The sequence below is a fragment of the Macadamia integrifolia genome, chromosome 12, assembly GCF_013358625.1.
Source record: "Macadamia integrifolia cultivar HAES 741 chromosome 12, SCU_Mint_v3, whole genome shotgun sequence".
Taxonomy (NCBI): domain Eukaryota; kingdom Viridiplantae; phylum Streptophyta; class Magnoliopsida; order Proteales; family Proteaceae; genus Macadamia; species Macadamia integrifolia.
In genome coordinates, this window is record NC_056568.1 from 23297035 (window position 1) to 23309861 (window position 12827).

Here is a 12827-nt window from a genome sequence, read left to right on the forward strand (position 1 = left end):
GATCCCCAAGTGATGTCCCAACTTAATACACTTACCAGGTACATTATCAGAAGTTTACACTCACAATAGAATCGCCTCCTGGTGCCACCCCTATTGCTCTTCATAATACATTTACGCTATTAGAGCCCTTTGCTATTAGGGGCAGTTTTCTTATTTGCCTCTAAAGGTGGACAAATAGGGGTGGTTATATTTATTTGCCTGTAAAAGTTTATCCAATAGGGGCAGTATTTGTATATCCGCCTCAATAGATAGTATTTTCCTAACTAAAATATTAGAATCACATATCCTATAGGGGCAGATTGATTGTACGCCCCTAAAGGTTATCCAATAGGGGTGGTATTTTGTGCCCTCCCCAACAAAGATTTGTTTCCAAGTAAAAATATAAAGCATCACGCCACCATATACCCTATAGGGGCAGTTTTATTTGTTCGCTGCTAATTTTGCTACTATAGTGGCACTTTATTTCCCGCCCCTAAAGGGTTTTTTTTTTTTTAAATGAAAGGAAAAAAAAAGGGCATAATTTAGGGCATTCCAGCCATTTTTTGTTTTGCTCCCGCTTTTTTCCCAATCCCGTGGTCCCCTTCTTGATCTCCTGCGAAACTCTAACCCCAGCTTCATCTCCTGTTCTGTGCTTCAATTAATGGAGTGTTAAGCTTCCACCTTCCAATACTGGCGAGGAAATGGGAAAAGCTAAGGCATAGAAGGCTAGAACCAGAACAGGACCCTCTGATTTTGCTCTGTTTCACGAGAGAGAGAGAGAGAGAGCTATCTGTGTATTTCAGAAGCTAAAGAGTAAGGTTAAGCGGCGATGAGGAGCTTCACAAGATTGTTTACTCGAATAGTTCGAAGTAGAAGAGAACTCCAGAGAGAAGATAAGGCCCCGTTCTCTAGTCGTTGCCTCTTCTTTGCTTCTTCTACAAGAGCTTATTTATTTCAGCAGAATCAAAACAAATTTCTCGCTTTCAATCCGTCAAATTCATTGCCTGCATCATCATCCAACTTCACAAAATGGGGCCTTTTTGGAGGTTGGTTATTTTCTCCTTGTGTTACAATTTCTGCTTTCCTTGAATTCTGATCGTTCTTGTTGTTGTTAGCGCAATTGGGTTTTCATGTCTGATGCATGAATTCGTCCCTTCTGGGCTTTTTTGTTTTATGCTTTTTGTTTCTGTTATACTTTCGAATGGAAATTTTGCGTTGAAACATGAGAAATGGATAAATACGCAATTTATTTTGGTACTATTAACGAGAGCTATCTATGGCATTTCCAAATGCTCGTACGGCCATGAATTCTCCTCTAGCAAAAGCTCTCTATGGCATTGACGGTATGTTTTCCTCAATTCATGTTTTATTTTCTCATTTTTCTTGTTAGGGTATTTGCTTTCTAGATCTTCGTTTTTTAATAATGCAATTCTTCGTTTTTTTTTTTCCTGGAGCAACGGGCTTGGCTTCTTGTTCTGATGACAATAAATTAGGTTATAATTCTTTGTGAACCTGAAAATAATTGATCAAATGAAGCACTCAGGATGCTTTTATCTTAATCTAGAATTAGGATGCCTCATGTATCTTGCTACAATTAATGGTTTTGGACTCTATGCCACTTATTTTCTTTTGTTCTTTCTTTTATTGTAAATATCCTTGCAAGTGATGAACAAGCACCGATAGTATGATAATTGAGGTGGATTAGCATGTGCCTTAATGATTGAATATGCTGACACAAACACCCTACTGGAATTGCATTAATAAAAAATTTATTTATTTAAAAAAAAAAAGAAAAGATAAATAGCCACATCGTTACTGTTTTTTTTAGCATTCAAGGGTATAATTCCATATGGTTAAATAACCACTACTATAAGCCTTTAATTCCTAAATTTTTCTGATCCCTCTTAGTTTCCAACTTTCCTTTTATTTCCTAATTTATGCATATGTGATCTTTAGTTAATTTTGTTTTTGCAGGATGATTCATAGACAGTTGTGATGATCAAAAAACTACTGGAGACTCGTATACGACCAGCAGTGCAAGATGATGGTGGGGACATTGAGTATCGAGGATACGACCTGTATGGTTTTCCCCCATCTTATCCTGTCATGCCATCAGAGAAGTAAGCTTGGTTGAGTGGATCTTTTTATTTACCATGTGGCAACTGTTAAAATTTTTCTGTCAATACCCATGAGAAAAACTCGAATTTTGCTCAATATGTTCATCATGATGCATGGTGTTGTGGTAATTCTTTTTCTCATAAACTCAAATTAAATAAACATTTTGATGCAGTTAGGCGTGGGAAATTTTGGGAGTAATTGGGTGATTTTTATTTCCTTAATTATTAGCGTAGGTTGTGGTAAGTTTAGTAGGAGATTTTATTTCAGTTGCTATTTATGTTAGTTTCCAATTAATTTAGCTTCCATTAATTGATGGTATTTTCCTTTTAGTAGTCATGTAAGACCATGAAATTTCAGTTTTAGTTTTTGAAGATTTTGAATGAATTGAAAGATTTTTGGGTGTGACCCATGGGTACCGATTTCCTCTTTCGCCCCTGCTGAAATTCTTTTTCTCTCTTCCCTTTCTTATCTTCTTCTTCTTCCAATCCTCTTCCCTATTCCCTTGCTATATATTTTCCATACCTGAAATAGCAATAGGCTGTGTATCGAAGGCCCGCAACTACCGTTGGTTTCAGTACCAGAAATGAGTGACTCGACCTGCAGGTAAGTTCGAGATTTGTTGCTGCTGGTTCAGTTCCCTAGGTATGGGCGATCCTTATTCTTGAATTTTAGAGTCGATTGAGTCTGATTGGAAGAGCTGCCCTTGAGTTCCGCTGGTTTCTGGTTCTCACGACGAGGAGGAGAAGAAGATGGAAGAGTCATGGGCTGTTTAGGGCTTTAAATCCCTGGTTTGATCATATTACCCTTCACTTGTTATTCTTCTCTTGTCCTGATTTTATTAGTAATTTCAGAATACCTCTCCCCTTCTATTTTCTATTCTAGTTTGACCCTATTAATTATTTTCCACTCTTTTAAGTGCTTGAGTGTTCCTGAATTTACAAGATTGCCCCCCAACCATTAAATTGAAAAAATTTTGTCATTCTTGTGGGCCCTAAGCGATCCGATTTCAGTTTTTGGAACCCGGATCCGCATCACATGTTCTTATTAATTAGTTCTTAAATGTCAAACTATGTGTCACAGTTGTGAACCACTTGTGGATGTGGCCTGTAGCTTTCATTGTTGTAATACTGCTTCTACTAACTACCACCCATATATAGCATTAGCACCCAAAAGTGGTATCGCACAAGTAAATGCTGTGATGAGTGAGGGGCAACTTTGTCCTATAATCTTTGATACGTGACCCTAGAGTACCAGTTATAAGAGACTAGTCAGCCCAGAGAGAATTCAAATCCAAGCTGAATCAGTCACAACCAACTTCTTCATTCACTTCTCATCTCTCATTCTTTCTTTTTGTCAGAGAAAATATATCCAAGATGATGAGCTCCTCTCCTCTTCCTCTTCTTATTCTCTTCCTTTCTGTAGTTTCACTCGAGCTTTACTCAACTCCAAGACTTCTAATATCTCAGCCATTTATGTGTTTGGAGACTCTACAGTCGACCCAGGAAATAACAACTATAGTGATACAATTTTCAGGAGCAATTTCCCACCCTATGGAAGGGATTCTCCTAACCAGGTCCCAACCAGAAGGTTCTCCGATGGCCGGATTCCCACCGATTTCATTGTAAAAGTCTACATTAATGAAATTAATTGTGGTATTTAAGTTATGTTCATGTCATGAGGGAAATAGTATCTTAGGTAGGGGTGAAACAGGGCCGGGTTGGGCTGGGTTTCTTAAAACCCTAACACAACCCTAGGTCCTCAAAATTCAACCCAGGCCCAACCCAACTAGGCTCAACCCTACCGGGTTCATACCAACCCAACCCGGCCCTAATTGACCCTATCAGGGCTGGGTTGGCTTGGGTTGGCTTGGGTTAGGTTGATCTTGGCTTCTATAATGGTTGGATTAACCTTGATTGACATGTTTTTTCCATTCATGTCTCATATATAAAAAAATTATAGAAAAATAAAATACCTATTGGAGCCCTAATTTCTATTATAGAGATGCAAAGTTAAATTTCGGGCCGAGTTGGGTTGGGTTGGGCCGGGTTGAGTCGGGTTGGGCCGGGTTGAGGCCTCAACCCTAACCCAACCCAACCCAACCCAACCCAGACTCAGGGTTGGGGTTTTTCAACCCTAATCCGCCCTTAGGGTCAAAAAACTTGGCCCAAACCTTGTTCGGGCTCAGGGCGGGCCAGGGCGGGTTCTGGTTGTCAGGGCCAAACTTTCACCCCTAATCTTAGGTGTAGTTCCATCAATAGCCATGTATAGTGAACAACACTGTACTCCAGTATACTTAGAAATCTGTCCCAACATGGGTGCTCTGCAGGCAATGGGATATGCTGAAGATCCAAGACCAAAGTAGATGGTGATGTGAACACCTTCACAAAATCTGAACTCAAATTACTTTGTGGTAGAGAGTGGCCAGCAAGGAGACGAGTTCAATACAATGGTGTACAAGCTGCAAGCGCAACAACCAATTATCAACTCATTCTTTGATAAAAGAAATGCTACCTTACAAAATAGATAAATAAATAAATAAAGATAGAAGAAATGCTGCACTTCTTAAGAGCCATAACTGGGCAATCAAGTTATGTTCAAAATACAGTAGAGAAAGATGGGCTTTTGAAGGAGTTTGAATGAAAGGGTGTCTGATAATTTGAGTTGAATCTTTAATAATGTTAGAAGCAGCTTTTAGTGCTAGTTGACTTTTACATAAGCTTGAATTAGGTCCACCAAGCAAACTAGATGATTTAGGTGTACATGAGAATAGTCTCTCTCTATTTTGAATGCATCATGAGACTATGACCCTTATCTCTGTCCAGCTTTGCATTCCTCTGTTACTGATTAATCTATTATTGTAATTTTTGTTCTTATCAATCAGTGTTTAACTTTCTAAAAACAAAAATGAAGAATTACCAGCATAAATGCTACTCTCAAGCTATTGTACAAAAAATTAAGACAGAGAAAAAGTGATAGATAAATGTGTCAACTGAAAATTTGCTACATTGTGCAGGTTGACATAATTGGGGTGAGTTGCTTTTCTTCGAAGAATTTATGACGTAGAAAATGAGGGCATCATGCTGGCAGGAGAAGAGAATGAGATCCAAGACCTTTACAAATCAAATTTGATTTACATTTCACATGATAGAAAAAATGTATCTTGCTACTTCGAATAGAATGGTTTTACTATTTTTGTAATGTTTTCAATTTCTTTTGCTTAGGCTTAAAGAACTGAGTCTGTAGAACAATATTTTGAAATGACCCACAATCATTTTCTCTGTCAAGACTTGTTTAATCATTTCAATCATTTCCTCTTTTGTCAAGACTTCTTGTTTAATCTTCTTTGTTTTTTTGGTTGGATGAGTGTGGGGGGGTCTATAATTGTCTAAATCTATGCATAGAGGCAGCAACCTTAAAGGGTCTTAAGGTGACAAAGATTGGTGCATTCATGCATAGATATGTGCATTACAATTATAAATAAAAGAGTAAAAAAAAAAAAAACCTATAGGGGGCGGTAATAAAAACTGTTACTAAAAACTAGTGAATATTATATCTTTAGTGGCAGTAAACGATCCGCCCCAATATATGCCTTTAGTGGTGCTATGTATTCTACCCCAAATGATATTATTATTAGTGGCAGAACAAATCTACCCCATAAGATACAGTTTTTTATGGTTTTAAATACGGTTATTATATATTAATGAGGGCAAATATCCTCCCTGAAGTGTAAATCTTTAGTGGTGGATTATATAATCGCCCCTAAAAACCCCCTTTTATGTGCGGGGGCAACATTTAGTGACGGGTATATGGTGGTTAAAAAAATCGCCCCTAATGTTTTTAGGGGTAGTTTTTATAGGTTTAGCGGCAGAAAAAAAAAAACTGTCCCTAAAGACTATTTTTTTTTTTTAAGAGATAAACACAAAACAACTTTTCCATGAAGTCCTATCAATTTTAGTAGGATTTTATTTCTTCTTCTTTTTTTTTTTTTTTTTTTTTTTTTGCAAAGATTTTGAAAGTGAATTGGTAGAAAAAGTTAAATGTTACATGAAAAACAACAATTGTAACAATAAATGACCTTGTCCGATAAGTTTTCCATCCCACTTATTCAATCCCATATTTATAATAATTTATGAAAAATAAATAAAAAATTGTCACCTCTTTTTATTATTTCCACTTTTTTATGTGAGAAGCCCTAAAATAACATTGGTGGTAGGTAGGTATGATAAGAAAATGATACTCTTGTAGTAATAAAAGGATTAATGATTGGATTCTTGCAAAGCCTTGCTAGATGGCAACATACATGCCATTTGACAAATGTTTGGTGGCACCGAATTCCGCCTTGGAAGGAAGCGATAGAATGAGTACAAGTATGTAGGTGTCAAACGACTCAAACCTATGCCTGTGTTCAGTGTTAAAGTGGTGTTGGGAGAAACCGTCGATTTTGAATTTGTTATTTTAACTGTACTTCCTGTGTGTATTTCACCGTAAATTCGACAAATTTCTGTGTTCCCCGTCAATGGCGTCGACGGCCGATCACAAGGCATCTATCATCGACGGTAAAGCCATAGCTCAGACTATCCGGTCTGAAATCGCTGCCGAAGTTCAGCATCTCTCCCAGAAATACGGCAAGGTCACTCTCTCCCCACCTCCTCCGAAGCTTTTTTTCTCTCTCTCTCTCTCTCTGAAGTTCTTGATCTGATGACTTTGATCTGTAGGTGAATTGTTTCCATATCTTTATGTTTTTCCTTTGGATTCATGTTGAATCACAATCTGGTTTTAATTTTAATGTTGTTTAGGTGAATTTTTTTCGTTACCCCACTGAAAAGCTGAAGTCTTCTACTGAACAAAGAAGCAAATTGTCACTGGACTGACTCCATCCTTCTCTCCGAGGAGAGGGGAAACCAACCAGCACCCAGTTTTTGCTTTTCGATTTGCTATGATTTAGGAGAATATCCGAACCATCTATTTGAAACTCGGACTAAAGAGAAAATTGTGATAAAGACTTGTCGATATGTATTAAATTGGGTTGTAATATAAACCGTAATTACTACTATCTTGTGAATGGAGCTTCTATTTTTGTTATTAATTCGATGCATTTCTCTGGAGGTGATAATCTCTCAGGGTCTTGGATCTTCTCATATGCCAGTACTCTTGCTTAAATGGTTTCAGAAGCATAATGTGAATCAATATATCAAGTCTTATTACCATGATGGGTTTCTCATTGTACACATTTTTTTTTGGTCCTGTTACTTAATTGTCTATTGAGTAACAGCTGTAACGGGTTATTGCTTGACGCTCAGGTCCCTGGACTCGCTGTTGTCATTGTGGGCAGCAGGAAGGATTCTCAAAGCTATGTGAATATGAAGAGGAAGGCATGTGCTGAAGTTGGCATTAAATCAGTTGATGTAGACCTTCCAGAGCAAGTGTCTGAGGAGGAATTGATCCAGAAGGTCCATGAGTTAAATGCACAACCTGATGTACATGGTTAGTTGATCTTAACATAGATTATTCTTATCTTGTCTCCATCACATTTCTTTCTGTTAGGATAACAATTCCACCCCCACCCCCCTCCTTCAAGCGTTTCATATTGCTTGACAAACTTCTCTTCAACTCTTTCTGTCAGTCTACCAATCACATAGCTGAAATCCATCTTCATGATTACCATTTTCAACTTCTTTTTTCAGATATAAAATTTTAATGTTTATCCAGTTGTCAAGATATACTCTATTGTAATGTATTCATTATGAAAGAACATTATATTGTGATAAAAAAAGTCTTCTTCTCTTTCATTAAATTAAAGGGGCAATTGCATAGAAGATTCACAAGGCGGGCGTATTTCAAATTTGATTTACGACCAGTTTCAATGCAGAAAAGATTTACAAAACCCCAAAAAGTGTATTTGTTCATACAGCCTTATAAAAATCTGAATGAATACCTTCAAATACCCGCCAATATCCTTGTTATCTACTAAACTCCTCTCTTCCAACTTCTGTTGGATTCGTTTTCCCTTTAATTACTTCTTCTCTTCTTCCTTAACGAGGAACACCTTTGCAATTCTTCTACTGAGTTATGGTAGAGGGTTCTGAGTCTAGTTTGGTTCAGTTTTAATCCTACTCCATCTCCGATCAGATTTTCCCTCATTACTCTTCTCTGATTCTCTTCTTATTCCCTTGATTGTCACTTGCTTCTAAAGCTGGTGGAACCTCTGTTTTTTAGGTCAAGTTTCAGTATGCTTGAACTGTTCGCATAATCGTACCTTCTTCATCCTCATTATGTTTCTTTCCAGATTTGATGCTCAAGACTCTATTAATGATATCTATGAAATTTTAAGATTGATTTTTTCAATTCCGAAAATACAGAACCATTTTCCATACTCTGTTTCTAAGTTTTCCTGCAACCAACACAATGCATCATTTTCAACTCTATTAAATATTATTTTCTGGCCTGGAAATCATCATTAGACCCAGGCGATTCTGTTGGTAAAATCTGAGCCTTGTTTGATACTAGTTTGAGAAGTTACAATTCTGATTTACCATCCTTGTTCGCTGCCCCATCTCTCTGCTTTTATTCATGATATCTTTGAAATATTTAGCCATAGGTACATAGGAAAAAGAATCGCCTCGGAGTAGCAAAGCTTTGGAAGACCTCAAACCCACCATCAACAAGTTATCCCAGATGTGAGAAGGTGCAAAATCAATAGGTGCCGGATCTGATACAATTGCTTCAGTGGGCAGAAGCGGAAGAATAGGAAGTTTGAAAGCAAGATTGTACCTTGTACTGATGAGCCAAACCATAGGTGTGATAAGCTGAGCCGGAGCCGGAGGTGCTCTTATAGACAGAGAAAGAGATTGCAGTTCCATCACCATCTAAAGAACGAGGAGCTGGAACTCCATTAACACAGAAGCATCCCTCACCTAAACCAATCTCTCTCCTCCAACTCTAAACCAATGCACACCAAGACCCTCTCCTTCTACATCATCAGAGAACTCAACTTGAAGCTTTCATCGTCCAAGCCAACCCAGCTCAAGAAAGCCAAGCACATTGATTCCAGCAGATTTAACCCAAGTAGCACCGAGAGCGAGAGGAGGAGACAGGGGAAGAGAGATGATGTTTAGCTTCAGAGAGAAGGATTCAGGAAGTGGGACTGAATTAAAGAAAAAAATGAAAGAGAAGAAGGCGGGTTGTTGGTTGTATTTTAGGTTGTTTATTTAGTGTTTTTACTTTGATGGGGACTAGGTAAATCTTTTCAACATTGTAACCTATAATTGTAAAACATAGTTTCTATGTACTAATTTTGTAACTATTTTTGCTATCAAGTATAGCTAGGCAATTTTCCCTATATTAAATATTTTTGAATGCATTTTCAGCTTGGTTTACCAATGCAAGCTATTGCAAAACATCTCTTATTCTAAAACGAGGTATGTGTTGTGCAATTGACAGGGATACTGGTTCAACTTCCATTGCCAAAGCATATTAATGAGGAGAAGGTCTTAAGTGAAATCAGCATTGATATGGATGTAGATGGTTTTCATCCTCTGAATATTGGCAAGCTTGCAATGAAAGGCAGAGAACCTTTGTTTCAGCCTTGCACCCCCAAGGTTATTCAACTTAAAACACTTCTCTTTGTGAAAAAGGGTAATAGCATTTTTTATTTTTTCTGGTGCAGGAAAGAAAACGAAGTATTCTGCAACTTCATTGGATTTGGATGTTAGCTAGAAATCCAATTGTGTTTTAGATTGAAGGTTATGAATGCTGAATGATGGTTCTTTCCGTACAGGGATGTCTAGAACTTTTGTCGCGGAGTGGAATAAGTGTAAAGGGTAAAAGAGCAGTTGTGGTTGGTCGAAGCAACATTGTTGGATTACCAGTTTCACTGTTACTTCTGAAAGCAGATGCCACTGTTACTGTAGTGCACTCACATACCCATAATGCAGAAAGCATCATTCGTGAAGCAGACATTATTATTGCTGCAGCAGGACAAGCAATGATGGTAATTGTAGATTTCACTAATAAAATTGAATTTCATATTTTCTTGCAGCAATACTAGGGAAAAGGCTGGGAATGCCGCCGGTATACCCAGATCTGTGTCTATCTCTCTCCTCTTACTCTTGGAAAAGTCCATTATGCCCCTCCCATCCCAACCCCCCATTGGTAGAGTCACTAGTTCATACCTAACCTCCTCCCACAATACTATAACTTAAAGTAAATCATGAATTTCTTGTGATGATACTATTGGTCAAACTGTGTACTGGTGCACACTTTGATCCATTATGAATATCTTTTTCGTGTTGCACTAAGGTGCATGATTAAACTGCAGCCACATTCTGGAAAGAGTGTACCTGTATGAGTTTGTTTATGATGTGAATGTGGTTGCTTTGCTTGACCTTAAAGAAAAAAAGGATTCATGATCCATCAATCGTGTGAGGCCAAACATTTGATCCTATCAGTTGATCTTGACCACCCTTTTCTCCATACCATTCTAACTAAATGGGCAGAAGAAAAATAGTTACTACACTAAGGTAACTCCATAGATTGAGGATGTCAGGATTAGCCATCAGGGTAGTTTTTGCCCCAGCAGATCTGCTTTGATCAGCCCTCCCTTGCCTATGTGCATTACAAACAAAGCAATATCATTTCCTGCTTAATCCTTAAGGTTTACCCATTGGGACTTATATAGTTTAGTTTAATATATATCATGCCCCATCTAATTGCATTTTTGGGAACTTTATTTATAAGGAATTTGTCATTTCTCTTGTTTGGAGCATTTTCATTACAGTATGGTGCTTGGTCTCTCTCTCTCTCACAGATCAAGGGTGATTGGATTAAACCTGGAGCAGCACTTATTGATGTGGGTACAAATGCTGTCGATGACCCAAGTAAGAAATCAGGTTACAGGTTAGTAGGTGATGTGGACTTCCAAGAAGCATGTAAGGTAGCTGGATGGGTGACACCTGTTCCTGGTGGTGTGGGCCCAATGACCGTCGCAATGCTACTCAAGAATACATTGGATAGTGCTAAACATAAGATGGAGCACTAAACTCTTATCTGTGTAAATCCTTTTTCATGTATCATTTTGGGACACCATGTTGATATTGATGTCTTACAAAAGGAAAAAGGAAAAAAAAAACATATAAATAAACCTTAAACTATGATGTTGTATCCCAACATTGGCTTCCATAATCTGTGCAAGGTACTGTTTCATTTTTGGAAATTTTTTTTGAAGTTCAATTCCCCCCACCCCCCTTTCAGATATCTTTTTTATTGTATTCAATTCTATAAGAAAACCATCCCAAATGCTCTAAGCTTTAAGTGATGGAGACTAAAAATTCAGATAACAGCATCTGTGGTTGTGGTAAAGTTTGGTAAAGTTTTGTACAAAATAGGCTCTTATATGTTTTTTTGGATGAATAAATAGGCTCTTATATTGCTCAAGTAAGAAGTTTCAAATAGTGCTTTCTAATTCGGTCTGCTGCTGTGGGACTGTAACAACCTTTAACCGATTGTATTTCCCTCCATGAACAATCCATATCCCGTGAGTGTTAACCGGTTCGTTTCGGTTGGACCTAATCTCTCCCACCAATCTAAGGCCCTGCACTGTTACCAACTGTTTAGGTATTCAGGCCTCATAAGCCAGGGCATTGACATGTTTCTAGGGGTCCAATAGGCCCACTATGGGATGCTAAGGACACGAATCTAAATAGGTAGAGCTTTGGAATCATTGTTGTTACCGTTAGAGAAGGCCAGAGAGATAGGCATCAAGTGAACCAAGTGGTTCTTAAACCGTCGAGGAGCACACTCAAAGTTCACATAGCAAGCATAAAAACAAAAAAAAATCAACTGTAAAATAACTTTGTGTAAGGTGGTAAACGAATGCGAACGGTGCCCTTGTGTCAAGGCAGAAGCCCCTTCTACCCATGACCCTCATCTTGAAATTAGAACTTTGCACGATAACTTTGTTTGAGTATCTTCTCTCATATTATCCTCTGTTTATTCGCTTACTCCAGTTTTTCATTCCTATGTTCAATTGTTGTGATGCTGTGATACTGATTCGGTTGCAGTATTTTTGGTGGCATCTATTTAAGTAGGTATTCATTTGCGCATGAATGCACTTTTTTATTATGTCTTAAACTTTTTCTTAGAGGAAAAATAATACTTCTTTAGAGGCAATATGTTGTCTTCTTCGTTTTTCTGTTTTATTTGAAAGACTGAAACTGGTAGACATTGTTAAAGTAGTCATGCAGTTGAAAGTTTCCGAGATTACAAGTATTTGGGTACTCGAATCCAAGTGGATGGAACAGTTGGGAGATTAGGTTATTTTTCAAAATTGAGCTTGCACTGCTCCATTGAAGTTTCCTTGCTCGGTTGTGTTCGTTGTTCACACCTAAAGGTACAAATGGATAACTCATGGAGAAGTAGGTACTGCTTGATTGGCAATAGGTTCTGGTCTTATATATCAGGTGGTATGTGATTTGAATGTATTCTGAGATGTTCCTTTCCAACTTCGACATGCTTACGACCATTTCTGATCATATATTTGAACCATAAGCTGTGCCCATCTTCTTTTTTACCTTAAACTTCTCACTTAATTGTTCTTTGCCCTTTTTTAGTTTGTCTTCTATATTTTTTTGCATTTCTTTTTCCCTCCCAACCCCACCCCCCCAAAAAAAAGAGGGAAAAACAGACCAGAGTCGCTCATTTTTTATCATGCTTGCTCATCTTATTCTTGCAAC

At 37.8% G+C, this 12827-nt stretch overlaps 1 protein-coding gene and 1 long non-coding RNA gene across 3 annotated transcripts; both read left to right on the forward strand.

Moving 5' to 3' along the window:
- LOC122058036 lies at window positions 1–5420 on the forward strand. 2 transcript variants are annotated; one of them, XR_006133668.1, is made up of 4 exons: window positions 1–38; window positions 647–1025; window positions 1954–2099; window positions 5111–5420. It is a non-coding gene; the product is annotated as an uncharacterized LOC122058036 (long non-coding RNA). The 2 variants fall into 2 exon arrangements; XR_006133667.1 differs by lacking the exon at window positions 1–38 and having other exon boundaries at window positions 45–1025.
- Window positions 5421–6367: 947 nt separating this feature from the next.
- On the forward strand, window positions 6368–11308 carry LOC122056973 (bifunctional protein FolD 2-like). Its single transcript, XM_042618954.1, has 5 exons — window positions 6368–6727; window positions 7398–7581; window positions 9538–9695; window positions 9875–10087; window positions 10904–11308. Exons 1-5 carry the CDS (start codon window positions 6614–6616, stop codon window positions 11132–11134), a joined length of 900 nt encoding a protein of 299 aa, XP_042474888.1. The 5' UTR covers window positions 6368–6613; the 3' UTR covers window positions 11135–11308.
- The last annotated feature ends 1519 nt before the right edge of the window (window positions 11309–12827 follow it).

What these genes read in the sequence shown, in the direction of transcription:
- LOC122056973 (XM_042618954.1), top strand. Translation starts at nt 6,614, where the DNA reads ATGGCGTCGACGGCCGATCACAAGGCATCTATCATCGACGGTAAAGCC. An exon ending in TGCACAACCTGATGTACATG is followed by an intron (nt 7,582 to 9,537) that starts GTTAGTTGATCT and finishes TGCAATTGACAG; the next exon opens with GGATACTGGTTCAACTTCCA. An exon ending in CAGCAGGACAAGCAATGATG is followed by an intron (nt 10,088 to 10,903) that starts GTAATTGTAGAT and finishes TCTCTCTCACAG; the next exon opens with ATCAAGGGTGATTGGATTAA.